Genomic DNA, 27,775 nt, shown 5'->3' on the forward strand with positions numbered 1-27,775 from the left:
GCTCTAAATTCAAATTGCCTCCTAAATATTTAGGTTATAATGTAAGGAGTCCATTTAATCACCATTCAATATTAAATTACATCTACATCCACATAAATCTACAAAAACTTGAATAATTTAAGTTATAATAATGAGAGTCTGCAGCTAATGACAGTCACGAGTGTAGAAACTGTAGACTGTGTGACTGTGGTGTAGCAAGTCTCTTAAAGTGAAGAGAGGGAAAACAAATGGACTGAGTCCAAGGGCGTAGGAGCAGGTTTGATATTGGGGGGGACACATTTGCCAATATGAACCCAAGTCCACCCTATAGTTTCTTAGAACAACATTTGTGGAAATTACTTTTAATCACAAATAATATTTTTTTTTTCTGTATTTTGTTTTTTATTAGTTAACAAGGTGATTTTACAACCTAAACATGTTCTAGTTTCTATTAAGAGCTCTTCTAAAGATTGGTGTCCTTTTATGTAAAAGAATGTAACTTTACATTTCATAAAGATTTTAATTATAAACGTCAGGACATGTGGCCTTACTGTGAACCCTGTTCTTACATATTCTACTGAATATTAACACTGTTCTACATATTCTAGAGCTTTCTCTGCTTTAAAGACATTTAATAAAGTAAGTGGTGGTATGATGTGTCTAATGCACTGCTGGATATACATGATTAAACTCAGTAAACTCAGTAAATGACTGTTTATTAGCTGATCAGCTGGATCAGGTGGAAAACACAATTTTGGGGCAGTGATAAAGTACTGTACTAAATTCTGACTATCCACTACATCTGGCTTCTAGATAACTAGTTAACTAAATGAATTTTTGTTCATTATTGCTCACAGTAAATCCTGTAATCCTAAATTAATAAAGACAGTTTAAATATGAAACAGTAATTAGCTGATCAGGTACAGGGCAAGTTGAACATTACGTATATAGTTTATTTTTTCTTTAACGTTGACTTCCAATCTATCTAATTCCAAAGTTAAGCTAACTCACTCACACAGCTGCAGTTTATTAATCACAGTGGGTTTAAACTGTGTGCTGATTTAGAGTCTTGTATTTTTAACCAGCTATCAGAAACATATCATCACAGTTTATGTGGTTAGCCTACCGTTACCTTTCTTTTAGAAAAATCCCCGTATATCCAGATCTTAATCAGCTGAAGCTGCTGCAGCCCGATCCCGCTGCTAAATCTCACAGCGAGGGGGCGGGGCTTCCCCCACTAGCACACCGCGGGCCGCAAAACCAGCAAGCTGATTGGTTGTTTGTGCTGAGAGGCGGGACTTAATACCTGAACCGGCTCCGTGATTGGTCCGGTCTGTCTCCTCATTAATAGTACAGCTGATCTGAACGAAACGATATAATTTTTGGGGGGGACAAATCCACCTGTTTCCAATATTGGGTGGGACATGTCCCACCCATCCCCCCCGGTTCCTACGCCTATGACTGAGTCATTTGTAACTGCTACTAGCAGGAGGTTGTCGCTGCGGTTATTATCATAGAGCATGGTTCTACTGCCGTGATATTTGGAGACAATGATGCTATGCTTTAAATACGTAAGTTTAGTTTTTATACTTGTTAGGTCCTACTAATCCCAAATAGATTAGATAAGATAGATAGATAGATAGATAGATAGATAGATAGATAGATAGATAGATAGATAGATAGATAGATAGATAGATAGATAGATAGATAAACTCGTTTTGGTCTTAAACTGTTTTAGATCTTAAATGATCAAATTATATTGGGATCAAATAGTGTTTTCGCACATCGTGTTTTAGTCCATTTCTCCTTAAAACCCTGCACATGGGGAGATTACATTTCTGCTTCTCTGTACCATAAAACTTATTATTTTTTAAAGTTTACCCTTTGGTCTAACATGGCGACACTGACTGTACCATCTAGTGGGCAACCTGACAGCATTATACTCAACTGATTGATAACAAAATGTCTGGAATCCCAGTCAAAAGTTTTTACGTCCAGTGCAGACATAGGCTAGGTTAAAATTCTCATCCATTTTTTGGTTTGAATCTGATAAAAATGATTCTCCCCATTTGGGATCAGAAGGACCCAATTAGTCCAAAAATAAAATGTTAGCTTTTTAGAGTAAGTAAATGATACATACTCTAAAAAGCTAACATTTTATTTTTGGACTAATTGGGTCCTTCTGATCCCAAATGGAAAGAATAATTTTTATATGTTAAAATATACGGTAACACTTTCTATGATTGTCATCCCTATAAGACTCTATAAACATATTCATAACACATTATAATGCATTCATAAGGCATTATAAACATGGCTATACATATTTATAAAACTCTATAATTCATCATAGCCATGTTTATTATGCATCATGAACTGTGATTATAAGCTGTGTTTATAACGTTATACATTAATACCAAGAAACTCACTTCCAGCTTGTAGACTTGTATCATGACTAAAAAAGCTTCCAACTTATAAACACACCCTCAATAATCCTATAAATATATTTTAACCATGAATAATACTTGTCTTGAATATAATATTAGTTATTGTCAATTATAATGTATTATAACAGGTGCACTCTAAGTAAAGTAACAGACATTTTTATTGCAGGACTGGATTATTAACGATAGATATATACTATTTTAACATATTTATCATAGGCATAGCTTATAATGTAGTATAATCACAAGTCATAATGCTTAATAAACATGGCTATAATGGGTTAGGCATTTTTATAAATATTTATAGCCATGTTTACAATGCCTTATGAATTCATTATAATATATTATGAATGTAGTTATAGAGTCTAATAAAGTTGACATTCATAGAAAGTGTTACCAAATATACTAGCAAAAACAACTTGTACAAAGACAAAGTTTAGTTTTAATACTTGTTAGGTCCTACCAATCCCAAATAGCTATGAGATATTAAAAATGCTATGGAAGTATCAGTCAGCTTTAACTTCTCTGACCTACCTATGACCTAGAACCCAATAATTAACATGTGTCCCACAAGGAAGTAATGTAATGTATAATGAATAACCTTATAGCCTAGTAGCAAGAGACAAGAATATTCATGGATGACAGAACCAAAAGGGGTTGGCAAGGCTAATGAAACAATAGCAATGCTAACACTATGCTAATAATGGTGGTCAAATTTAAAGCTGCAATAGATTAATAGTATTAATACCACAGTAGTAGTGCTGAGTGTGCTATCAACACAGTTACAGTGCTAATGGGGATTAAAGATTGATGTATCTACAGCGTTAAGAGAGGCTAATTTTACAACCGGAATCGACTGAGGAACTACAGAAACCAAGGCTCCATTGTAAAAGCAGGACTTAAGTGAAACAGCTTGTTCCTCAGACACAAAGTTCTTTTTGGACAGCTGGTAAAACTAAACTTGGCCCAGAGAGTGTCTGAAAAACCATCTGTGATTTGGTGTTGGTGGTGGAGACGTAAACAAAGTCGTTTAGGGTGGGCAGGTGTTAAAAAGTGCTTTACACCATGGTTATTTCCAATATTTCAAAGTGATGAATAGGAGGCATTCTGTGAGTAAAAGGATCTCCTCTAAACAACATTTTTACCAATACGACTACAGTGGCAAGAGTGCGAAAGAGATATTTAGACCAAATCCCATTTCTAATTTGTGCCCCTTGTTTTCGAGATCCTGTAGGTAAGCCTGCCAAACTCCTGATTTTGATGTGGTTGCAGTGGAGCACTGAAGTTTAGCAACCTAGCTGCTTTACTAATTTTATGTTTCCCTTCCACTTTATCTGTTGCACCATTTAAGGTGGAACATAAAACATAGAAAGACATAGACCTCATTTTTTATGCTTGTTATGAATAAAATGGTCATAAAACATTAGTGGGTACTCACACTAGGCAATCTGCAAGTTAAAGTGGATTGTTTCCACTTTTATCAAGAAGACGGTGCATACGCGCTTCAGAGAGAGGGTGCTTTTCATGGCGGGGGTGCTGAATTAAGCACAACACCAGCAAGCACACTGAGCAGTGAGTGACGTAAGCGTGCTCGGGAACGGATTGTCTAAACACAGTGTGAGTGCAGGCCAGTGGGGGAGTGGGGAGGGGGCAGAACCGTGCTCCAGCATGATTCAACCAAACCGTGCCTTGTGTGAGTTCATGCTAAAACTACACATTAAACAATACGAATATAGATTCTCTAGTATTTTTAACAAGGAAAATACTCATAGGTTTCTTTGGTCACTTGTGTCGCCATCTTGCCAGTGATTCTCATAGCCCTTTTTAAAAAATAAATATATTTATTATACTTTCATAGGAGAGATATGAAAAAAGAAAACAGAATTACACAGGAATTTTCTCATAAAACATGTACGTATAAGTCATACAACCAATGTACAAAAACTTGCGTTCCCCCCTCCCCCCCTTTCCCACAACATAACCTACATTAAAAAACAATAGACTAAATTCTTGATAATCAGAAATAAAAGCCAGAAACGTATTTAATCAAATATTTTTTTGTTTCCATTCAATGTGTTTCTCATTTTCTCTAAATGTAAACAGCTCAATATATCTTTCAACCAGGATGGGATGATGAAAAACGATTAAAAAATGACTGCCAGAAGGGGAAAAGAGAATGACATGTCCAAAACATGTACATCAAATCAGCTGACCCAGAATGATATGCCTCTGTTTTGAGTGTGCCTCTGAAGAATCTCTGCTTTTAAAGGGCCATGTAGCCCTAACACTTCCCCCTACTCCTCCGGCCTAACAAGAATCTGTGCACCCTAACCCTAGGAGTGAAGGCACCGCACCAAACATGGTGATAGGGCCTGGGGATGGAATGGGATTGGGCCTACATCTCCATAAATTTGAAGAAAAGGAAATTGGAACATACTGGAAAGTCTTTAGTAAAGGCTCCGTCATCAGCCCAGGTCTGGTTGTGCCTGGACCAATGCAGATCTTGCCGAGCTTGGAAGGCAGAGGGATGGAGCCCTCCATCTGGGTAACTGGTTGGACCATCCTGGAGACTTTGGGAAAAAAGGAAACAGAAAGTCACATCTGAAAATGACAAGAGACAAAAAGAGTCACAACATTCACAGGCAGGTAGAAGCAGGTGATTGGTTGAGAGATGACAAGTTCAGCACTGGGTCTATTGCTAGAACTTACACTGGATTTTATTTCAAATGCATATCTGACAATATCAGATGGGCTTACACTTCTGTAACCTAGCAATGACCAGAAGCTCCAGTGGTCAAGTTTCAAATGACAGAAGTTAACAAGCTTAACAACTTTGTCTCCAACAACAATGAAGTCTTTACCCTCTGTTATCTCTATGCAGAGCCATGGCAACACTTTTCTAACAAGGCTGAGGCCACATAACTAGCATTTATCCCTTTTGGGTGGGGGATTTATTTCAAAATGTCAGATTTACAGATTTAAAAAAGCTGATTTTGCTTGTGATTTTAAGCTGCAGGCCTGTGTTAAAGGTAATTTCTAAAGTGTTTTTTCTGAGTGAACACTGTGCACTAAGTGGTGTTGACATGACATGACAAGTGGAACTTTTTGGAAGGTGTGTGTCCCGTTACATCTGTCGTAAATCTAACACATAATTCAAGAAAAAGAACGTCATACTAAACATAAAACATGGTGGTGGTAGTGTGATGGTCTGGGGCTGCTTTGCTTTTGTTTAACAGACAATCCTAAAGGAGAATGTTCTGCCATCTTTTTGTGACCTCAAGCTCAGGCGTACTTGGGTTCTGTAGCCGGACAATGACCCAAAGCACACAAACAAGTTCACCTCTAAAAGGCCTAAAAAAAAAAAAATAAAGGTTTTTGAGTGGTCTAGCCAAAGTCTGATTGAAATGCTTTGGTATTAAATTAAAGTTTGTTTGATAATTGGAAAATATCAGTATGACAAAAAGGTATGGCAACGAAAAGGGGCAAATACTTTTCATGCCACTGTAGCTGCTCGGTAATGGAAACCCAATCTGTGAAGCTCTCTATGCACTATTTCTGAGCTAATCTAAAAGCCAAAGGCCACAGGAAGTGTGGTTGTGTCGTGATTGATTTAATGTGGATAAGCATCTTGTTTTAGTTCTCAGCCACTGTCAGTTGAATGTGGAATATTTAGTAAGTGAGGAAACTTCTTCACCTGAGAGTGACCCCTTTAATCACAAATGTTTGTACTTCTCATGCCTAAGTGCTTGGAAGTGATTGGTTGGGTGAGCAGATACTTTTAGCAATTAAATATAGTGGAATGTGTATTTTTTACAAACCGTCACAGTACGGGGGTTATCAGAGGAAATGAATGGTCACCTGTCGCTTTCCAGTGTGAATGCAGGGTTAGGCGCTCGTACTGTCTCTCGTTTGTTCTCTCGCTCTCTTTCTCATTCGTGCCATCTCTCTTTCTCTCTCACTCGGGTCATCTCTCTCTCTGTGGAGTGGGGTTTATACCGAGGTGTGAACTGAACCGTAAATGTTCTGTACCGTTACGCCCCTAATATATAGTATATAGATGAAGGTAGTACATTTTGTGGGCGATATCTAGGTCATGATTTGTTTGCAATGTAGGATCACCTTCAGTTCATGAACATATTGAGATTTCTACAGAACTTCAACATCAACTGTAAACAAATGCTTGGGAACTCACTCTGGTCAAATATTGTGCAAGAAAGATACAGTCAGTGCAATTAGTATCAGTGATGAACAACATCTCACAGCTGTCTCGAAACAAAGAGATTTTCCATCAGCAGCCCTGACTGAACGCCGGATCAGCGGGTATAAACCCAGCAGTGCTGACTCAATATTGACTGAGTGTCGTCTACTGTCTGAGCTCTGCTGTATGAGCTGGCACTAATGAGTCAGGCGCTCATAAATGAGTCAGAGACAGAGATAAAGAGAGAAAGTAAATTTGTGTGTGAACAATAAAGATAACTGCAGGGTTCCTCGGGGCCATCTAATGGGACTTCCCATGATGAAAGGCTTAGAGAAGCGGAAAGCTCCCACAGGCAAACGAATGTTGGAGTTAGTTAAAATTTGTAAGCACACAGAGCTTCCTTTAGGGGGCAAAAAGCACACAATTTTATACAATTCCACATTACTCCAAGTTTAGCTGGGACATATCTGCTTTCTAAAGGTAGTTTCTTTAGCTTTACACTGGAAATAAAAGATTTCTGTAGCTAAAAAATATAGAGAATATAGAGAATGGTAATACTCATGTTATCATAGTGCTAATTGTGAACATTATTATTTCTATTTAAACAATCTAACTCTCCTGTTATGTTCATCTGTCAGAAAAAAAGCAATGATGTTCCCGGGTCAATTTAACCCGGTGCATGTTTAACTATCCAAAATATGTCATACTCATAAAAAGCAATGTAAATATTTCATTACTAATGCCATTACTAATTATTCTATCAATATTTAGTCTAATAGTGTTCCTTAACTCCTAGGTAAGGAACCTATTAGGATAATTCACTCGTTTTTCATTAAAAAAGACATGTTTAAACTTTTTTTAATATTTCACTTCATTACTTTTAAAAGACCAACATATAAAACAAAGGTTTTACACAACATTAAAACATAACATTGCAATTTTGTTTTTTTCTTTTAGTTTAAGATTCATGGATGTGCCAGATCATAAATCATTTTGGGTAAATGATTAGCTTTAAAGAAAGCTTCTTAGTTTAAAAAACTCAAAACTGTTTTATCTGTCTTGATTCATTATTTTTGCAAAGTTAAAAGTTAATGCACATTATCCCTTTATAGAAAGCTCTATAAAACAGTTTTATTAATAAGCTTTGAGAACTGAGTAGGTGCAATGGAAAAAGCTAAATGTCTTTTTAGTATACCTATAAAAGAACTACTTTTAAATAGTTTACCCCTTGGTGAGAGTTTGCTGACTACTACACATGCCTCTACAATGAACTCGAAGACATTTTTGGATGATCAGATTTGATCATTTCCTTCTTATTCTTCGACATAAGACTAAAATGATGGAATCTGAGTCTGATGCTAAACCACTGCTTTAAAACTATCACCTCCAAAGATCCATGGATGTGTTAGATCATAGATCATATAGTGCTGTCTAAGCTTTAATTACATTTTCAAGTAATTCTTTGTTTAACAAACACAAAACTGTTCTGTCAGTCTTGATTCATTCTTTTACAAACCCAAAATGAATATAATCCCATTAGAAAATGCCCAATTCAAATCTATTTTATTAATAAACTTTGGGGACTGATTGGGGGCAATGAAAAAAGCTAACTGTCTCTTCAGACTAGTGATGGGACGATCCACTTTTTTCAACTCCGATCCAATTTCGATATTAAACTGATATAAGTCTGCCGATACCGATACAAATACCGATACTTTTAGTGTATTATTAGTACTATGATTAAGGTTACAATATGAGACTGAAACAGATCAAACAGCCCTTTGAAGAATATGTACAAATGCATTTAATGTAAATGTATTCCAAAGTAATTTATTTAACACACTTTATATACAAATAGATAAAAAAATTTATATTTACATTTTTATTAAATATTACAAAAAAATAAATATTTAATATGTTACATTTTAAATACAGGGCTCTATACTATTTTTTGTGCTGGTTGTGCAGGAGGCTTTTATTTTGACATGTAGCCTTGTGCATTAGCTGCAATGGCTAACAGCTAACCGGCAAATTTCCGAGCTGAATTAATCAATGGTGTTTAATAACAGATTGATTTTTTAGTGCTGGTTAGAGTGAGGAGGATCTGTGGTTTGATTTAAGATGTGGATTATGGCTGTAGTTCACTTTACTTAGTTAATTATTACATTCACAATGCCGGAATGCAGCTGTTGGCTGAATGGGGCTAGGCTAACAAACTGCAGATATTTATGGAGATGCTAATGGCTAACCGGTGACGCTAACTGTATTTCCGAGCTGAATTAATCACTGTGTTTTAATAACAGATTGATTTCTTAGTGCTGGTTAGGGTTGGTAGGATCTGTGGTTTGATATTAGATGTGGATTATGGCTGTAGTTCACTCAAGATAGTTATTTATTACATTCACAACGCCGGAATGGAGCTGATGGGCCGAGGCTAGCTAGGCTAACAGACTGCAGATGTTAATGGAGATGGCTAAAGACTAACCTGCGATGCTAACTGTATTTTCGAACTAAATTAATCACTGTTTTTAACAGTAGATGGGTGTGTTTGTGCTGGTTAGTGTTTGTAGATTCTGTGGTTTCATAGGATATGTGGATTATGACTATAGTTTACTCTAGCATGTAACGTTAATATCTTTACAACATCAGAATTCAGTTGTCAGCTAAAGTTTACTCAGTCAGCCGCAGACTAAAGCTTCTAGGGGTTTAGGGTAAACTGTGGAACTGGAATCCGATACATTAAATCACGTCAATTGTATCGGATCGGTCCCATCTCTACTTCAGACTACCCAATGAAAGAACTGCTTTTGGATAGTTTACCTCTTGGTGAGAGATTGCTGACTGCTAAGCACAAATATGTTTTGGCAGATCAGATTTCATAATTTCCTGCTTCGGCATAAGACGATGCAATGAAAGATGAAAGATGATGAAATCTGATTTTTGGCTAAACCACTCTTTGGCTAAAAGACTCTTGAGTCAAATACGAAGATCCATGGATGTACCGGATCATTAATCACATGTTGCTGTCTAAGCTTTGATGAAATTCTGGGATGAATGACAGAGAAGCCTTAAACTAAGCTGGTTCTTCAGTGGAATTTACTCTCAGCCGTGGGCTAAGGTGGAGGTGGTTGCTATTTACTTTGTCTGGTTTGAATTAATTCCTTTAGCCTTTTTTAAGTATATTTAAACCTATGAGATTACTATTCAACTCACTGAACCCTTAAACAGTCAGGAGTAAATAGATGGTCCAGCTTTAAGTTCCTCAATCCTGTTATATAAAGGAACATTATGTGGAATATTTACTCTAAAATCACAGCTTTAAAATCATTGTGATGCTCCACTGACTGTGAAAGAAAGAACAGTGGCTCTGCTTTTCCCACTACAGGCTAAACAAAACTAACTACTCTATGTAATGGTGCATTTGAGTGGTGTGGGACACTGGGATATTTCATTTGTAAATGCAGAATTGTAGATGATACACAAGTTTGTGTGTGTGTATAAACACAGTTTTTAATAAGATTTTATATAATTTTACTCTAATGCTTGCTGACTAATATTAAATAGTTTGTCTTTGTGACAGTTCCTAGTTTTGTTTTTTGATCATTTTATTGACCTACATGCTAAGTGGGCATGTATTCTTCTGACCATCACCCAAACAAAGTACGATCATATTTACTAGTTAACCATTTGGTATAAAAAAACCCTCCCCAAGGTGGAAAAACTGGCAGAAAATGCTCACAAAACTTAAAAACACTGTATAATTATTGTCATATTCATGTAAAATATTTTCACATTACTCTGTAGCATCAGTCAATATGCTTTTTTCCATTTTAGGTATGTTTCTACTGTATTTCTGGTGTATTGCTATGTTGGCAACAGAGAACATAGGATAACCTAATCAGAACAGTGACATCCATCGGTTATAAAAACATAGAAATTAATTCAGCTCAGAAAACAGTTAGCCGTTATGGCTAATCCTCCATTTTGGGCTTCATTTGGTTTCATGATTTTCCTTTATAAATCATTGGTTGTTCAGATCAGCAATTTCATTTAAATATATCATATAGCAGATGAACACAGTGATATTTGAGAAGTGAAATGAAGTTTATAGGATTTACAAAAAGTGTGCAATAATTCTTTAAACTAAATTAGGCAGGTGCATAAATGTGAGCTCCCCAACAGAAAAATGACATCAATATTTAGTAGATCCTACTTTTGCCAAAATAACAGACTCTAAACTCTTCCTATAGCTTCCAAGAAATTGCTGATATTGACTGGAATCCATGAGACCCTCAACTTTAACAAGATTCCCAGTACCTGCACTGATCACACAGCCCCACAGCATGATGAACCACCACCAAATTTTACTGTGGGGAGCAGTAAAAGGTTTGTCATGGAACGATGTAATCTTTTTCATTCATGCATAAACAACCCCCTCCAAATAACTCAATTTTAGGTTCATCAGTACACAGGACCTTATGCCTAATTGAAGCTGACTTTTAAATGTGCTTTAGCTTTAGCATACCTTAAGCGACTCTGTTTGTGGCGTGTGTTTGGAAAAGGCTTGTTCTGCATTAATTTCTCTCCCATACAGCCTCTCCTTGTGTAAAGTGTTCTGAATAGCTGAATGATGCACAGTGACTCCATCTGCAGCAGGATGATGATGTAGGTCTTTGGAGCTCTGGAGGTCTGTGGGTTGATTATGACTGTTCTTACCATCCTTCTCCTCTGCTAACCTGAGATTTTTTTTGGCCTACCACTTCAGGCCTGAACTAGAACCCTTTCTCTTAATTGGATTTACCCGTGTCAGTATGTCAAGGGTCAATGAGCTTACCAAACATATTTTGTGTTCCAATAATTAGTGCTAAAGATATTTAAATCAATAAAAGAAAAGAAAATGGGGGGGATTTTTATGTTTTTTAAGGTGTAAGTTTTACAAAATTTGACAACCAATATTCTTCACCACAGGTTTAACCTTTTCATTTGATTAGCACCACCATGTGGAGTAATGAAGCAGTAACTGTAGTAAGTCAGGACGGGGTAAGTCTTAGGTAGTTTAGAGCATCTGTGTTTTAATGAAAAGAGTGATATTTAATATTTACAGAAGTTTGATCTTTTTTTTTAGTGCCTTAGATTTTGAAGTATTTTGGCCACAATAGTTACTGTACGAATACAACTGCATGCATAAAAATGTCTATTCAAGCCCATGTGTCATCAGTATGACACACAAATCAAATGAGCACATTTTGAAATATGTCAAAAACTATGGGCCAAGATTACTGGCAGCAGATTTTACCATTTGAGCAGTGACGTTTGTTCAGTCCTATACAATTCTGCATTGCAGACTAGTAGACCTAAGCCTTCAGATTACTAACTGATTATAAGTCAAGCCTTTAAGAAATTACAATACAATCCCACTAAATCAGCTGCACCTGCTGCTACAGGAAACTGAGCGTTAGGGCGTCTCAGTGGTTGAGTAAAGTTACTGGAACTGCTTTTGTTGAGTGATAGATGCTGACTCAGGTGCTGTCTCTGATAAATTCACTATTTTAACCCAGACATTGTAACCCAAAGAGGCAGAACCAGAGGTGGAAGTTTCAATTAGTTAACAAGAATGCAGAGAAACATCTGTAGTTTGTCTATAAATCAAGCTGGCTTTAATACATCAATCTATTCTGCTGTTTATTGGTTAGTACTAGAAACTAACCAATACTAAACTAAACTTAGCACAAAAAGTAAAGAAATTTGTGTCTGATAGATTGATTCTTTGATTGATTGATTGCAACAATGCTTCTTGGCAATAAATCTTATACTGTTGGAAAACCTGTAAATTTCCCATTTAAATTTTTTTAAGGAACATGCATTTGTGGGAGGAGCAGCAGAGTTGAGTATGTGAGTAGCACCAATGAAACATTTGCCAATGGCAAACCTCTTATTCTCATATAATATCCAATGTATTTATTTGACTCACAGATAAAACACGAATGTTTCAGCCCTTAGGCCTTCCTCAGCCTGCTCACCAAACACCAGACCCGCTAAGTAAGGGTCGAAAAGTTATAATAAGTTATAAATATGTTAAAAAAAACATTGGATATTATACGTGTGCTGGCAGGTGAGAAGTATTTGGTAGGCCAGCCTGTTTTTTGACTTTTTCAAACATCAAGAGTCAAGTCAAGAGGCTTTTATTGTCATTACATCTGAGTACAGGTACACAGTGTAATGAAATTACGTTCCTCCGGAACCATGGTGCAACATAGAACAACAAGCAATAGACAACATAAAGTGCAGGAGTGACGACAGTGCAACATAAAATTATAAAATTATAACACTAAATAACAATAAATACAATAAATACAAAAGACAAGACAATTTAAAGAAAGGACAGTGCAGTACTGATACAGTATAATAGAGTGTTTAGTGAGGATAAGGTGCAGAGATGTGTAACATACTGTAACATATAGAACATGTATAATCACAGCAGTTACTGAGGTAGAGAGTTTATAGTTTTTAAGAGTGCAGCAAATATTGCTGAAAGGAAAAAAATCCAGTCAGTCTCTGTGTGCTGAGTGGGTGTGTTTGTGTGGGTGAAGTTCAGTCTTTGTGTGTGTAAAGGGGGGGTGGGGTGTTCAGTTCAGTTTTGTGTGAGTGGGTAAGTGGTGGGTGGGGTGGGGTTCAGATCTGTCTCTGTGTGTTGAGAAGTCTGACTGCCTGGTGGATGAAGCTGTTGCAGAGTCTAGTAGTGGAGGCTCGGATGCTCCTGTATCTTCTGCCGGACGGCATCCGCTGTAGGGTCTTGCGGTCTGAGGTGTTGCAGTTCCCAAACCAGACGGTAATGCAGGTGCTCAGGATGCTTTCTACAGTCCCTCTGTGGTGAGGATGGGAGGTGGGAGATGTGCTTTCCTCAGTCTCCGCAGGAAGTAGAGGCGCTGCTGGGCTTTCTTGGTTATGGAGCTGGTGTTGAGGGACCAGGTGAGGTTCTCTGCAATGTGAACACCGTCGTTTGGTGTTCGACAATCTTTGGCCTTCACTGAAGTTTGAGCAAAGCCTCATATGGAACCACATGGATAAGATATTTCATTTCTGAAGTTACTTGATTCACAGTGTCACTTGTGTACTGCCAATACATCATGCAAGGCATTACCACCCACAGTGGACAGCTCAGTGAGTGGTAATGAACGATCATGACCAGCGACATCTGGCTCTAATTGTCCATGTGAACAAACAATTTTCAACTGCGGATATATGTATAGAAATTCCAGTTCACCTACTCCACCCCTATCGAAAAAAATCTGCAGGAATATTCAAGCTGCACGGGATGGATTTTAACAAAACCCCGTTGGTATCCTCTACAACTCTATGCCATACATCTGAATGTTTAGCTTAATAGATGTTGCTCATAACATTCTATAGGCCCTATTGTACGCCCTGCGCAAGGCACGACACGATGCTCTTTGCTACCTTACTCCCCGTCAACAGCCTATTTTCACGCCTTGTGCCTACGCCGCTAAGAAATAATTTAGGAAAATATGATACACTGATGGGCGTGGTGGTCTGGAAGTGAAGTGTTAAAGACACACATTAAACACACACACAGACCCACAACCCACAAACCTGACTTTTACTCAACAATAAACAGAATAAAGAATAAAATAACATTGCTTCATCATCAGAAACGCACAGGTCACTATTCTCTGCTAAGAGGCACAAAGTGCTGCGCTGTTAAGATACAAACGTGCAAAAGTCTGAGCTCACCTGACTCTTAAAGGGAATGACAATTGCCTCACTGATTGGTTTACTTCACATTACACCCAAAAAACACCCATGATTAATTAAGGGATATATATTTTTTGCGCCCACCAACACGCTCTAAATCCAGCCGCATGATCTGCAAGTGACCGGTGTGCTATACACTGCATTCCAAATTATTATGCAAATGATATTATTCCCAGATTTTCCTATATGGTTGATGCAAATGACAGTCAGTATAATAAAAGTCATCACCTGTTAGAGTAAACATCAAATTTTATTGAACAAATCGACGGGTGATAACAGTATATTCCTCAAAAATCAAAAAAACTCAAAATGCACTGTTCCAACTTATTATGCACAGCAGAGTTCCAAAACATTTTATAGGTTGTAAAGAACAATGATCACGCTTAAGTTTTTGTGTTTGGGTTTTCATACCACATTTCATTGCACTATTTGATACTTTTCGGGATTAGAGAGATCCTTTTTCTTTCCCATGTTGCTTGAAACCCGTGGCCTGCTTAATAACATCCTTCCTTTAATTGGGCTCACCTGGCAAACTAATTATCACAGGTGTCTGAGATTGATTTCAGTCATCCAAAGGGTCATGAGACACAATAGCATCCATGAGTTTAATTAAGAAACAAAAAATGTATCGTTATGACACTTAAATCCAATTTGCATAATAGTTTGGAATCATTTATTGTTCCTGGCAATCTGTATCATACTTCAATATAGAATTGCAATCCAACACTTCCTTATAGGTGCAACTATTTTTGGATGATGAGTGTAAATTACTATATTATTTATTTTAATAATAGAGAATAGAGTTTATATAAAATAGTGCCCTTAATGTACAGAAATACAGAAAACAAGTACAAAAAATACTAATCTTTCTCTCTTTCTCACTCCCACTGTCCTTTAATGGTAGTTCCTCTCTCAGTCTGAATAAGCAGAATGCACCCTATAGCACGGTGTGTGTAAGTGTGTGTGTGTGTGTGAGTGTGTGTGTGTGTGTGTGTGTGTGTGTGTGTGTGTGTGTGTGTACACACGTAAGAGAAATGGAGAGAAAGCTGCTTGTCAGGTGTGGTGGGGTGGGGCTGGCAGGTGAAGAAAGAGAGTATGGTGGAAAAGGGTGTGTGTTGTGCATATCTGAGCATGTATCTGAATGTGAGTACGTCCTGAAAAGGATTAAATCTCATAGAGTGCAATGTGAGTCACTCACACACACACACACACACAGGTTGTTTTTTTTTTTTACGTCATGACATGAACATGACATCATATACTGTCAATCCATGTTAATACATTTGGCTCGGATTTAGGCAAAACCACAGAAGTGCACACCTGCTCATTCATTGTTTATTCAGTCAGTGGAATAAAAAGAGTTTCTAGTGTTCAGGTTTGGCTCAGGTAGAAGTTTAGATACTAGAGTTTAAAATACTTCTGTAGAAGTTGAAGTATCAACTTAAGTAAAAGTGTAAAAGTACTGTCTGGTTTTAAAAGTACTTCAAGTATAAAAGTAAAAGTAATGTAAGGGGAAAAATGCCATTAAGAACAGAAGCTTAGGCCTCACCACATAGTCCTATAGTGCTCTACCCACCACTCCCCCTCCCCAATACATATTTTTCTAAAAGCCATATATATGACTATAACGTTATATTTAAATGTTAATGTTGATACATTTGGGATGCACTAAGCTCCCTGTTTCAGCTGCATATATGCTCATTGAAAATAAATATTTTAGTAGAATGTAACTATATTAAAGAAGCTTAGTTGGACGTCTGTCTCAGGTTCTCTACATGTATACCTGGTCTTGCTCCTTCATCGCCTGGACTGATTTAACTCACTTACCAATAGCAATTAAATTCTCTCCAGCACCGCAAGATATTCTGAAGGGTCCTGTCAGTCCCGCGGGAGTGCAGGCTAGGCTCTAGCCTATATCTAGTGGCCAAGTGTGGTACTACACAGACAAAAAACAAGAAAATACACACAAAGCAGCAACAGAAGACAAATATTACAAAAATAAATATTATAACCGGGGGTCACAACAGCTTGGAAATTTGATTCAGTTGATAGTTCTTAATTACAGATGATGACATGCCCCAGGTCTAGTTTGAGACCTTGATAAAACAAAATGAGCATCTACAGTACTTGCCCAAACAATAATTTTTTAAAGAAATTTTATTGATTTTAATCATGTTAGGAAATCTTACAGATCAGTGTGGTGAGAGTAGCAAAGAGAGGATTAGTTGAAACTCGCCTTTAATTATTAATTTAATTATAATGATTAACCTTCTTTGGCTTTATTTACGACTTCCAAGCATAGAGCAGAGTTCCAGTTAATTTAATGTAAGTCACTGTGTGTGTGTGTGTGAGAGAGAGAGAGAGAGAGAGAGAGAGAGAGAGAGAGAGAGAGAGAGAGAGAGAAAGAGAGAGAGAGAAAGAGAGAGAGAGAAAGAGAGAGAGAGAGAGAGAAAGAGAGAGAGACAAAGAGAGAGAGAGAGAGAGAGAGAGAGAAAGAGAGAGAGACAGAGAGAGAGAGAGAGAGAGAGAGACAAAGAGAGAGAGAAAGAGAGAGAGAGAGAGAGAGAGAGAAAGAGAGAGAGAGAGAGAATCCAAAGTACTCAAGGGCAAAATACTTCCAGCCAAGTTGGCAAGCTCATGTGCCGAGCCAAACCTTTGATCATTTCTCACATTTGATACAGTGTTCTCTAGATCTCCAGATTTAAAAGAGATAAAGATCAGATAATCAGGTGTTCTTCTTATTATTACTGAGGTAAACAGTCACCTCCCTGACCTCTCTCTCTCTCTCTCTCTCTCTCTTTTTCTTTCTCTCTCTGTCTCTCTCATTCTCCACGCCCATGTGTCCTGTAGTTACGGAGACCATGTTCAGCACTTCAAGGTTCTGAAGGATGGACTAGGCCAGTACTTTATATGGGACGAGGTCTTCAGCTCGCTCAACCAGCTGGTGGATTTCTACAGAATCAACAGCATCGCCAAAGAGAGAACCGTCTTCTTACGAGAGCCCGAGAGATTGCTTGCTGTAAGAAAATGCACACACATATATACACATACACACTTGCATATACACTACCAGTCAAAAGTTATAAAATGTTTTACCTTTAGTATTCACAGGGCTTGGACAATGAAACTGAAACACCTGGTTTTAGACCACAATAATTTATTGTGATGACAGACAGTTCTGGTGGAAACAGGAGAGTTGAGGTGCACATTGAATTCTGCCGTGATTTGATCAGCCGTGGTTTTATGTTTTTAGGATACAATCCGGGTTAGCTCATGAACATCCCTTTCAGACAGCTTCCTCTTACAGCATCCACAGTTAATCCTGTTGGATGTGGTTGGTTCTTCTTGGTGGTATGCTGACATTATCCTGGATACCGTGGCTCTTGATACATCACAAAGACTTGCTGTCTTGGTCACAGATGCTCCAGCAAGACGTGCACCAAAAATTTGTCCTCTTTTGAACTCTGGTATGTCACCCATAATGTTGTGTGCATTGCAATATTTTGAGCAAAACTGTGCTCTTACCCTGCTAACTGAACCTTCACACTCCGCTCTTACTGGTGCAATGTGCAGTTAATGAAGATTGGCCACCAGGCTGCTCCAATTTAGCCATGAAACCTCCCACACTAAAATGACAGGTGTTTCTGTTTCACTGTGCAATCCCTGTAGTTGTCCAGTTGCAGTGCTGTATGGCCCTGACAAGGTAGCTTTTTATTTTCTTATCATAGCAATGACTTTATTAATGCAGTTCTTCACCTGTCAGACCTCTAATTCTTCTCTTCACTGCTGAAACTGAGGCTTAGTCCAGTGTTAAGCTGAGCTAAAGACTAAAGATGATGTTTCCATGTGGATCAGCCAGACCTCTTCCTATAACAGTTTTCTTCAGTTTCCAAGAGGTTTTGAAGGTGTAGGAAACAGTACTCACCGCTCTCTGGTTTCATCTGTAATTTCTCTAAAGAAAAGACTTCTTTAAATAGTTACAGAGTTACAGTTCTCTGTGTTTCTTATTATCTGTTTCAATGTTGCTTTATTACAGACAAAGGCTTTGTACATTTAATTTTTATTAATTCAATTTCCCAAGCTCAGTTTATTTCTATTGCTACTTACCAGCTAGGGTATGGCTTTTTATTGTAGTATTGGTGCACAATAGGAATCAGGGGCCATCATAACTGCAGCACAAATACTGTACACCCTTCCAAATCTTTCAAAGAGTCCAACTTTTGTCTTGTCTGTCCAAAGAGTATTTTCCCAAAGATTTTGGGAATCATCAAGATGTAATCTGGCAAATTTGAGATGAGCCTTAAAGGAGAACTCTGGTGTAAAATTGATTTTGGGTGTAATAAAACATGATGAAGAGTACTAATCTTTGTAGAATAGCACACCTCCGTTCTCCCACAGCTTTCCAAGATCCAGTAATTGTGTGCAGTTTCACCAAACATGCTTTAGAATGGGTAATATAGGGAATATTTTGTCCCTGCAGATAAAATTCGCTTTTTACACCATTATCCAGCTCAAAGTAGCTCCACACCTCATTGATAGAATCCAGAGAGCCCTGACATTTAAAACGAGGCATTAATAATCTTAAAAGTGCACAAAAAGCTTGTTAAAAACCACTGTTTACAACTTGTAGCGAGACCTAATCTCTGGGTAATTCATCTGCAGGGGTAAAATATGCCCTCATATCATCCATTCTAAAGCATGTTTGGAGAAACTGCACAAAATGACTGGATCTCAGAAAGCTGTGGGAGAATGAAGGTGGTTTACCACGCCAAAATTAACTACACTAAAAGTTCGTCTTTAATGTTCTTTTTGCTCAGCAGTGTTTTTTTTATGGTCAGAGTCATGAACACTGACCTTAACTGAGGCAGGTGAGGCCTGCAGTTCTTTGGATGTTGTTGTGGGGTCTTATGTGACCTTTTGGATGAGTTGTCCCTGCACTCTTGGGGTAATTTTGGGTGGTCGGCCACTCCTGGGAAGGTTCACCATGTCATTTGTGGATAATGGCTTTCACTATGGTTCGCTGTAGTCCCAAAACTTTAGAAACGACTTTATAACCTTTTATTTATTATTCAATCAAAAACCACTAATGGTTAAACAGAAATGAATGTAAAAATAAGCTAAAATGTTTTGGGCAATATTTTACCTTACATTATCCTCCATGTACTGTACCAGTCAAAGGTTTGGACACGCCTTAAATTCGGTGTATTTTTTCATTATTTAAAAATAAAATGTGAACCGAATAATAAAACAGTTATAATACATAAATAATAAGAAAACATGGCGATGTAGTATATAAATAATAAATAATAGTGAAACATTATGATGAAACTGGCTCTCATCAGGAACGCCCCAACAAAGGAAGAGCAAGAGTTACCTCTGTTGCACAGGATAAGTTCATCACTAGCTTCAGAGTTACCAGACTCAAAAACCATAAGATAATCTAAATACTTCATCACAGAGTATTTTGGTTTGTTTAACACTTTTAAGTTACTAGATGATTCCTTCATAGAAAAAAAACTAAAAACATAACCAGTTCATGTCGTAACTTGTAGTGAAGAAATTCCACTAAACACGTCTTCAGACGTGTGATTCAGTTCACCACCACCGTGAAAAGGATTCTGACTCAGCACTTCACATTTCACATCAGTCCAATCCAGCCCGTGTTTTCTGTAAAGCTCCTGTTAGCCTCGGGGCTTCTCTAATAGCTTTTCTTTGTGTTGTGTTGGTTTCAGAGACCGCGCCACGCCCACGCTCTCTTCGACTTCACTCCTCATCATGTGAGCCAGCTGCGCTTCCTTCGCGGTGATGTTATTGACCTGCTGGACTGCTCAGACGCTCAGTGCTGGAGGGGGCGTTGCCGTGGGAGAGTGGGCGTGTTCCCACCAGAATATGTTCAGCCTATTTATCATTAACATTTCAGAGGTCTAGCTTTAAATTCAGCCTCATGCTTCGGTTCGTGTTTTAGTCAGTGTGGAAATTAACCCTGACCCTGCAGTTGTTGTCAAACATGCGCTCACTGTTTATCAGCCCGCCTCTATTCAGTTCATCATTCAGGGGTCCGTTTCTGATCTTATGCATTAAGAGATGATCTACTGTCTCTACCTGTACAGCAGGAAATGGGAGCAAAGTTAGGGTTTCTTAATTATGTATTATTTTAAGCAATCAACACACCTAAGCTACAGATTACAAAATAATAATAAATTTTTTTTGCACTAAAAGACACATCATATTATAATTTTCTGATCTATTTTAATACATAAGGTGCACCGAATGATAAGGCGCATTATGCGACACTAGTAAGGAACAGGGATGTCACCATGTTTTCCTTTTATTCCAGCAGGTCTCACCTCTGGGTGGTGGGTGGTAACTAAGTTAAGTAAAGCTAAGTTAAGTAAACAAAACTGTAATTCTTTTAAAACATTTTTGGTAACACTTTATAATAACTTTCATTAATAAACCATTAACTATTGATTAATAACTGTAAACTAAAAAAATGCTATCACATTTGTAAATACGAACTGCTTGATAAACATTTGCCTAGTTTAAAATCTGCATTTACTAGCGATTTATTAATGTTCAAATTCTGATAAGCTAATGATTTGCTAACATTTTTAATATGGATATCCATGCTGATAAATAGGTGTTATGTGTGAGCATTTGTTAATATTCCAATTCTGATGAACTACTGCTTTGTTCACATCTACTGATCATTAGTTAAACAAATATTAATGAAAGTTATTATAAAGTGTTACCACAATTCTACACAGATTTCTCTGCTGAAAACTGTTTATTTGGGTGAGTAAAGCGCTTCAGTTTATTTACAATAAGCTTAGATTTTCAGATTTCTACTAAGGCTGGGTGCAGCAGCAGCATTAGCATTAGTGGCTAACTGCTAGCACTAGTAAATGCCAGGAAGATATTAGTTAGGGGTTCGTACCCCACAGTTTGTTTTAACACAGTAAATATGCAGGCTACTCGCCTCTAAACAGCGAGAAAGCTAGTGCTTAGCTCGGTTAGCGGTTAATGCTAATACTGCTCCAGCAGTGCTATCCTGGGTTAGCAGCAGGCTACAGGCTAATTATACTCACCTCTGAGCAGCGAAAGAGCTAATGCTAATACTGCTCCAGTCTCGGTGCTAGAGAACTAAAATGAAACTCCTGTATAACACTGTACTTCAGCAGAGTGGCTTTACTGCTCCTTACAACCTGCAAAAAATATGATAAACCTTGTTTCCTGTAACAATAGCTTATGAACAATGAATTCATTTAAAATACTGTTGAAATGTTTGGTTTGGTTACTTTTATAACCATTAGCTAAAGTGGAGAATAAACAGCTGGTCTGAAGTTGAGGAGGTGAATAAAGGCCAGGTGGTTTGCTTTTGCTGTTTTTACAACTATAGCTGCACAGCTGCAACAAGAGATGCAGTGTGGGTACGAGAGAGAAGCACGTAGCGGTAATGATAATGCCTAAAAGCAAAAATATGAGTGCATTAATTACGATTTAGGACCACATATGAAAGTGACTCAAATCTGATTTGACAAAAATCAAAAAATGTATTTGGCACGTTCACACAGCCATGAAAAAAATCAGATTTGAGTCACTTCAGCCTGGTAATGTGAACTCAGCCATAAAGGAGGAAACCCAGTGATTGGTTGAGGTCTATTGGCTTCCAGACTTCAGGAAGTGATCGAATACAAAGGATTCTCAACAAAGTATTAAAAATTAACTAGTATTAATTTTTTTACAGTAAAGTTAATTTGTCCAAAAGCTTTTGGGGCTTTGAAATGATGAGACTTTTATAGAAAAATGGTTGTAATTTGTAGGATATTTTTGTTTAACCCTTGAATTAAACCTGAAAGTCTAATCTTTAGTTTAATCTCATTTGTTTCATTTTAAATCCAGTATGTTGTCATGCAGAGCCCAAATCATGAAGATTGTCTCACTTTCCAAATATTTATAGAAATAACTGTAATAATTTCATGCTTATTCTATACCTACTGAGGCAAATGGTACTTTGAATTTACCTAAATAACAAAATACAATCCATAATTATTCAGAATTATGTTTATGTAAAATATATATAATCCTATTATTTGATTCAAAGCAGTGTTGGATGAAAGTTTATGTTTGTATGCTGAGTAATGAAGTTGTGTTGTATAAAGGTAGTGATGTCCAGTAGAAAAAAATAAAATAAATTGTAGCTCTTTATACAGTTTAGATAGTTATCATAATTAATAAATTAATAACTACTATATAATAAATATATACCTTATAATTAATATATACCTTATAAATACTATAACCTTATAGTTATAGGAATTATTCTAATTTACTAGTATGATGATTAACAAACAGTAAAGAAAGAAAGAAAAGTGAAATCTTCATCTTTTTGCTGCACAGGCTCAAATGACAGCCTGCTTGTAAATTTATGCAAATTAAATTGCCAAATTGTGAGTTATGATACAGACATGTTGCTTTAAATAGTTTTATTTATGTCTGGAATTGTTTGAAAGGTTTTCTACGCATCCATAATTTGGGAAGTTTGTTTTTATTGTGTTTTAAACTCTATTTATTTATCATTTATTTATCAATTTATTTATTATACTGACAGGTTAACAACAAATCCACTACTTAATTACTTGAAAAGGTGTATAAGAACAAATCTTTTGAGGGCCATTCCCCCAAATGGGTGCTATTTGCTTGTTTTGACTTATTTTTTTCAGCTCTGCAGTTAATAACTAATTTAATTTATAACATAAACTGGTCAAATTCAGGCAACTTTACTTAATTTTTTACAAGGTTTCTAAGATGAAGATGGTTACAAAACTTAAATGACATTTAAAAAGCATGTGTAAAAACAAGTCCACTAATTCCTTTGATTTTCTCTCAAGAAAGTCTTTATTTTAAAGAAATGGTTGACTGCAGGTTCAAATAATTGATAATTATGACAAAAAAAAACCACTCCTGATAATGGCACTCATTCCTGTTACTGAAACTCACTCCTGTTACTGGCACTCACTCCTGTTACTTGAACTCACTCCTGTTACCGGCACTCATTCCTTTTTACTTTTTGTTTTCAGTAACAGGAATGAGTTTTTAGCATAGAATTAGCAAAAACATGAAAAATAGCTAAATGGTGGCTATGCTAATAGCATGAGAACACTGAGCACATTCTAGTGATTTTCCCAAAATTTGTATTTTAAAAATAACCAATAAGATTTAAGAATTAATTTAGGTAACAGGACAGAGTGTTGAGATTGAGCTCCTCAGTTATAGTTATATTTGACAATAAGATCAAATATACAGAAAAACTAATAAACTTAATTTTGGTCTTCCCCTGATCTTCAGAAGAACCAGCTGATGTCACTGTTCCAGATGTTTCAGATGGGTTAATGTTTTACAGTAACAGGACTGAGTGAAACCCAGGGACAAAAATAAAATGTGTATTTTAACTTAAATATTATGGATTTATTATTAAAAAATATTTTTACAGCATAGATGGGATTTGGAGTCATACAACAATGCAAAAGAAAATACATGTCTGAAGGATTTTAATAATTATATTTCATGGTAAAGTTTATAGTTAGAGAGTGGGGACAGGTAAGACATGCTATTTTTTTTTTAGTGTTCTAAATCATTTTTTAATTACATATCTTACTTTTGCAATCAGATCAATGTACAAGGCACTATGCTTAGTAATAAAATGTATTTTATTATTTTATTTTGTGTGCACATTTATACATGTAATTCCTGGGGACATAAATGGCACCCACTTGGTGGAATGGCTCTCACCATAAATGTAATAACTATTTCAAATTGTAATAAATCAGGACAATTAAATTATTTTTTAGAGTTTTAAATGTAATTTTATTTGAGCTTTTAGGTTTTATATCCATTTAGATATAAACTAGTAACCAAAGCAGTTTCATGTTTTGGATCAGAAATCACTATATTACTGTATAGGATTGTAGAGATGCTGCAGGCCTGTAAAGACAGAGCACAATAACGGTTTAGTCTGTTAAATTTCAGTTTTTCATATTTTTTTTTTTTCAGAATACACACTCCTCTAGACTGGAATGCAGATCAGATCTGTTTTGAATTCCTACTGAAGTGTAAAGCAGTTTGTGAAAAGACCCAGAAATGTCAATCAAACGGCCCCACCTGCCATTAGCTGACAGTTTCTTTGTGAACATTCCAGAAAGACACATCCCACCCAGACAAAACGGGAACACCCAGGTTACACTTTGCCTAATGATTTTTAATCTGTTTCTCTTTTTTTCATTTGTGTTACAATTATGTCAAACTCAGAACAGTCATACAAAAACAGCCACATCCAATAAACATTTTCAGTAAAAGAGCTTTTCATCGTCTTTCAGCTCCTTTGTTGTATTAATTCTGCAGTGCTGGCCACACCACTGAACCACAGCCCCTTCAGATCTACATATAAACTGAGTGATTATAAGGATCAAGATCCAAAATACAGAGCAAAGTTTAAAAGTAAAAAAATTAGACCACTTAAAAATGATGAGTTTCTCTGGAATATAATCAAGAGGAAGATGGATGATCACAAGCCACCAAACCAAACTGAACTGCTTGATTTTTTTCCCCAGGAGTAAAGCAGCATAAAGTTATCCAAAAGCAGTGTGTAAGACTGGTGGAGGAGAACATGCCATAGGGTTATTCCACCAAATATTGATTTCTGAACTCTGAATATGAACTTGTTTTCTTTGCAATATTTGAGGTCTGAAAGCTCTGCATATTTTTTGCTATTTTAGCCATTTCCCATTTTCTGCAAATAAATGCTTTAAATGACAATATTTTTATTTGGAATTTGGGAGAAATGTTGTCTGTAGTTTATAGAATAAAACAACAATGTTCATTTTACTTAAACATAAACCTATAAATAGCAAAACCAGAGAAACTGATTCAGAAACTAAAGTGGCCTCTTAATTTTAGATTTCAGAGCTGTATTTTGGATAATGTAAAAGCAGCTTCAAGGTTCCAAGAAAAAAATCCAAAAGGTTCTAGGTTTTGTTGTTTTGATTATTTTGAGTAAAATTATGGTAAATGAGAAATCTAATAAAATAACACATTCAAATTACATTAAAATGAAAAAATATATATACTCATTATTAATATGTGTTAGGAATGATCAGTTTTAACAGCTTTTGGTGGCCAATATTAGCTAAACTAAACATTTTCTATAATTTCACCTTTTACCTGTTAATTTAAACATTGGCTTTTTAAACAAGAAATACTGTAAAAACAAACAAACAAAAAAAAAAACAGTAATTTTATGACTGTAGGGATGACAGAAAAAAATAAATGTGTAACTTTACATTGCCGTTTTTTTTCCCACACTTTTTTTTGGCACCCTCTCTTAGAGATTTCATTACAATCCCATGTTTAATCTTTAATAGGTGAAGTGGTATGTCTTGAATATTGAACAGGAAACATTTAAACAAGCAATTAACATTTAAAACATCTAAACATTTAAACATGCAATATTAGATTTAGCTGTTGAAGCTACTGTAGGGTTTTATGTAAAATATACCGTATTTTTTACACTATAAGGCACACTGTATTATAAGGCACACTATCAATAAATGTCTATTTTCTGGTCTATTTTTATACATTAGGCGCACTGGATTATAAGGCGCATTTTAAGAGACACTATAAGGAACTTCTAATTCAGCAGGTCTTGCCACTGGGTGGTAGTGGGGGGTGGCTAACTAGGTTAAGTAAAGCTAAGCTAAGTAAACAAAACTGTAATAAAAAAGACTTTCTTTTAAAGTCAAACGAGCACTGGATGCAAATCTACACAGATTTCTATCCTGAAAACTGTTTATTTGGGTGAATAAAGCACTTCCATTTATTTACAGTAAGCTTAGATTCCCGAATTTCTCCAGCACTAAGGCTGTAGCATTAGCATTTGCGGCTAACCGCTCCAGCAGTGTTAGCCGGGGGTTAGCAGCAGGCTATAGGCCGATAATACTCCCCTCTCAACGGGGAAAGAGCTAGCGCGATCAGCGGGTAATGCTAATACTGCTTCACTTAGGAGCAGGTTACAGAATTAATACTCACCTCTCTGAACAGGAAAATAGCAGTTAGCAGCTAATGCTAATGCTACACCAGCCTCAGTGCATGAGGACTAAACTGAAACTACTGAATAACACTGCAATTCAACTGTTTACTGCTTTTTACAACCTGACTGGTAAAATTCATACATAAGGCGCACTGGATTAAAAGGCGCACTGATGATTTTGGGGAAAATTAAATGATTTTAAGTGCGCCTTATAGTCCGAAAATTATGCTATGTTCTCAGTTTTTTTTTTCTGATGCTCAAAAATGTATCAAATGTACTTTAATGGACATTCTATACTGTATAATGAAACAATGGACTGGTTTGTTTTTGCTTTTTGACACTGAGTGGAAACTTTTTTTCAGTTAATTAACAAGTAGAAACATTTCAAAATTGATTAAAAAAAAATCTATCTAAGGCAATATTCACACAGCAGGTAAAAGTGATACAGACATGTGATATGTGTGATATAGATCACACATTATTCTGTAACTTTAAATTACTTTTTTTAAGTTACAGACATTTTCTGGGACACCTGCTGCTGCTGCAAAGAAAAAAAATCTCCCGCATATTTTAAAACAATCCCACCATCATGTTTAATAGGTCAAATGGTCTTGAATATTTGACAGGATGTGTGGATAAATGTATTGCAGATTTCAAAGCACTCCCATCACCATGTTTAACAGATGGTGTGGTGTGTTTTGGAACACTGAAAGTGAGTCTTATGAATTGAACTTGAGGTTTTGTTATCAGTGTGAAGGCACTTAAACTTTTCTACAACTAGTAGATGAACAGTTGGATACATTAATTGCCTGAGTGAAGTGATCAGCTAATTACCTGACCCACAATTTTTTGCAAGATTAGAAAATTATGCAGTGCTCTCTTCATAAGTCTGAGAACACAGATCTGGTGCTGCGTTTTTCTTTTGTGAGAAATTCTGAAGGAGAAGAACCGTGTGTTATGCATAGTATGCATAAAGAAAGATGTTCACACACATGAGAATAATTGCATTGACACTACAGAACCGTGACCAAAAGGGGTCTTCTCTGTTGTTATTGATTACGGGAGGTGGAGTCCCTGGTGCACTTCGGTTAGGACGAGGACTACAAAACCCAACAGCGCGCACACACTTCCCCCGGCGTACAGATTCACATCCTGAAAACAAGAAAAGAGACAGACTTCAGACTTACTTTCAAGTGTTTCTGCTGGAAACTACTAAAGTTCATGCATTACCACACAATCCACAACCAAAACTTCAAGAAATATTTTGACCGGAACAGGATTTATCACTGACCCTAG

The 27,775-nt window shown here is 36.5% G+C and overlaps 2 protein-coding genes across 3 annotated transcripts in view; one reads left to right on the forward strand and one right to left on the reverse strand.

Annotated features, from left to right (window-relative positions):
• The window catches only part of grapb (GRB2 related adaptor protein b), a 37,584-nt gene extending 12,940 nt beyond the window's left edge, over positions 1 to 24,644 (forward strand). For both annotated transcript variants that reach the window (XM_022686395.2, XM_022686396.2), the window contains exons 4-5: positions 17,245 to 17,413; positions 20,127 to 24,644. In XM_022686395.2, coding sequence (XP_022542116.1) covers positions 17,245 to 17,413; positions 20,127 to 20,306 — 349 coding nt within the window. In that variant the 3' untranslated portion in view covers positions 20,307 to 24,644. The remainder of the gene's footprint in view (positions 1 to 17,244; positions 17,414 to 20,126) is intronic.
• Positions 24,632 to 27,775, reverse strand: part of slc5a10 (solute carrier family 5 member 10) — a 69,894-nt gene continuing 66,750 nt past the window's right edge. Inside the window, exon 15 of the mRNA XM_022686400.2 lies at positions 24,632 to 27,631. Within this exon, the coding sequence (XP_022542121.1) occupies positions 27,435 to 27,631 (197 nt within the window). The 3' untranslated portion in view covers positions 24,632 to 27,434. The remainder of the gene's footprint in view (positions 27,632 to 27,775) is intronic.

The sequence above is a fragment of the Astyanax mexicanus genome, chromosome 21 (genome assembly GCF_023375975.1).
Source record: "Astyanax mexicanus isolate ESR-SI-001 chromosome 21, AstMex3_surface, whole genome shotgun sequence".
Taxonomy (NCBI): domain Eukaryota; kingdom Metazoa; phylum Chordata; class Actinopteri; order Characiformes; family Acestrorhamphidae; genus Astyanax; species Astyanax mexicanus.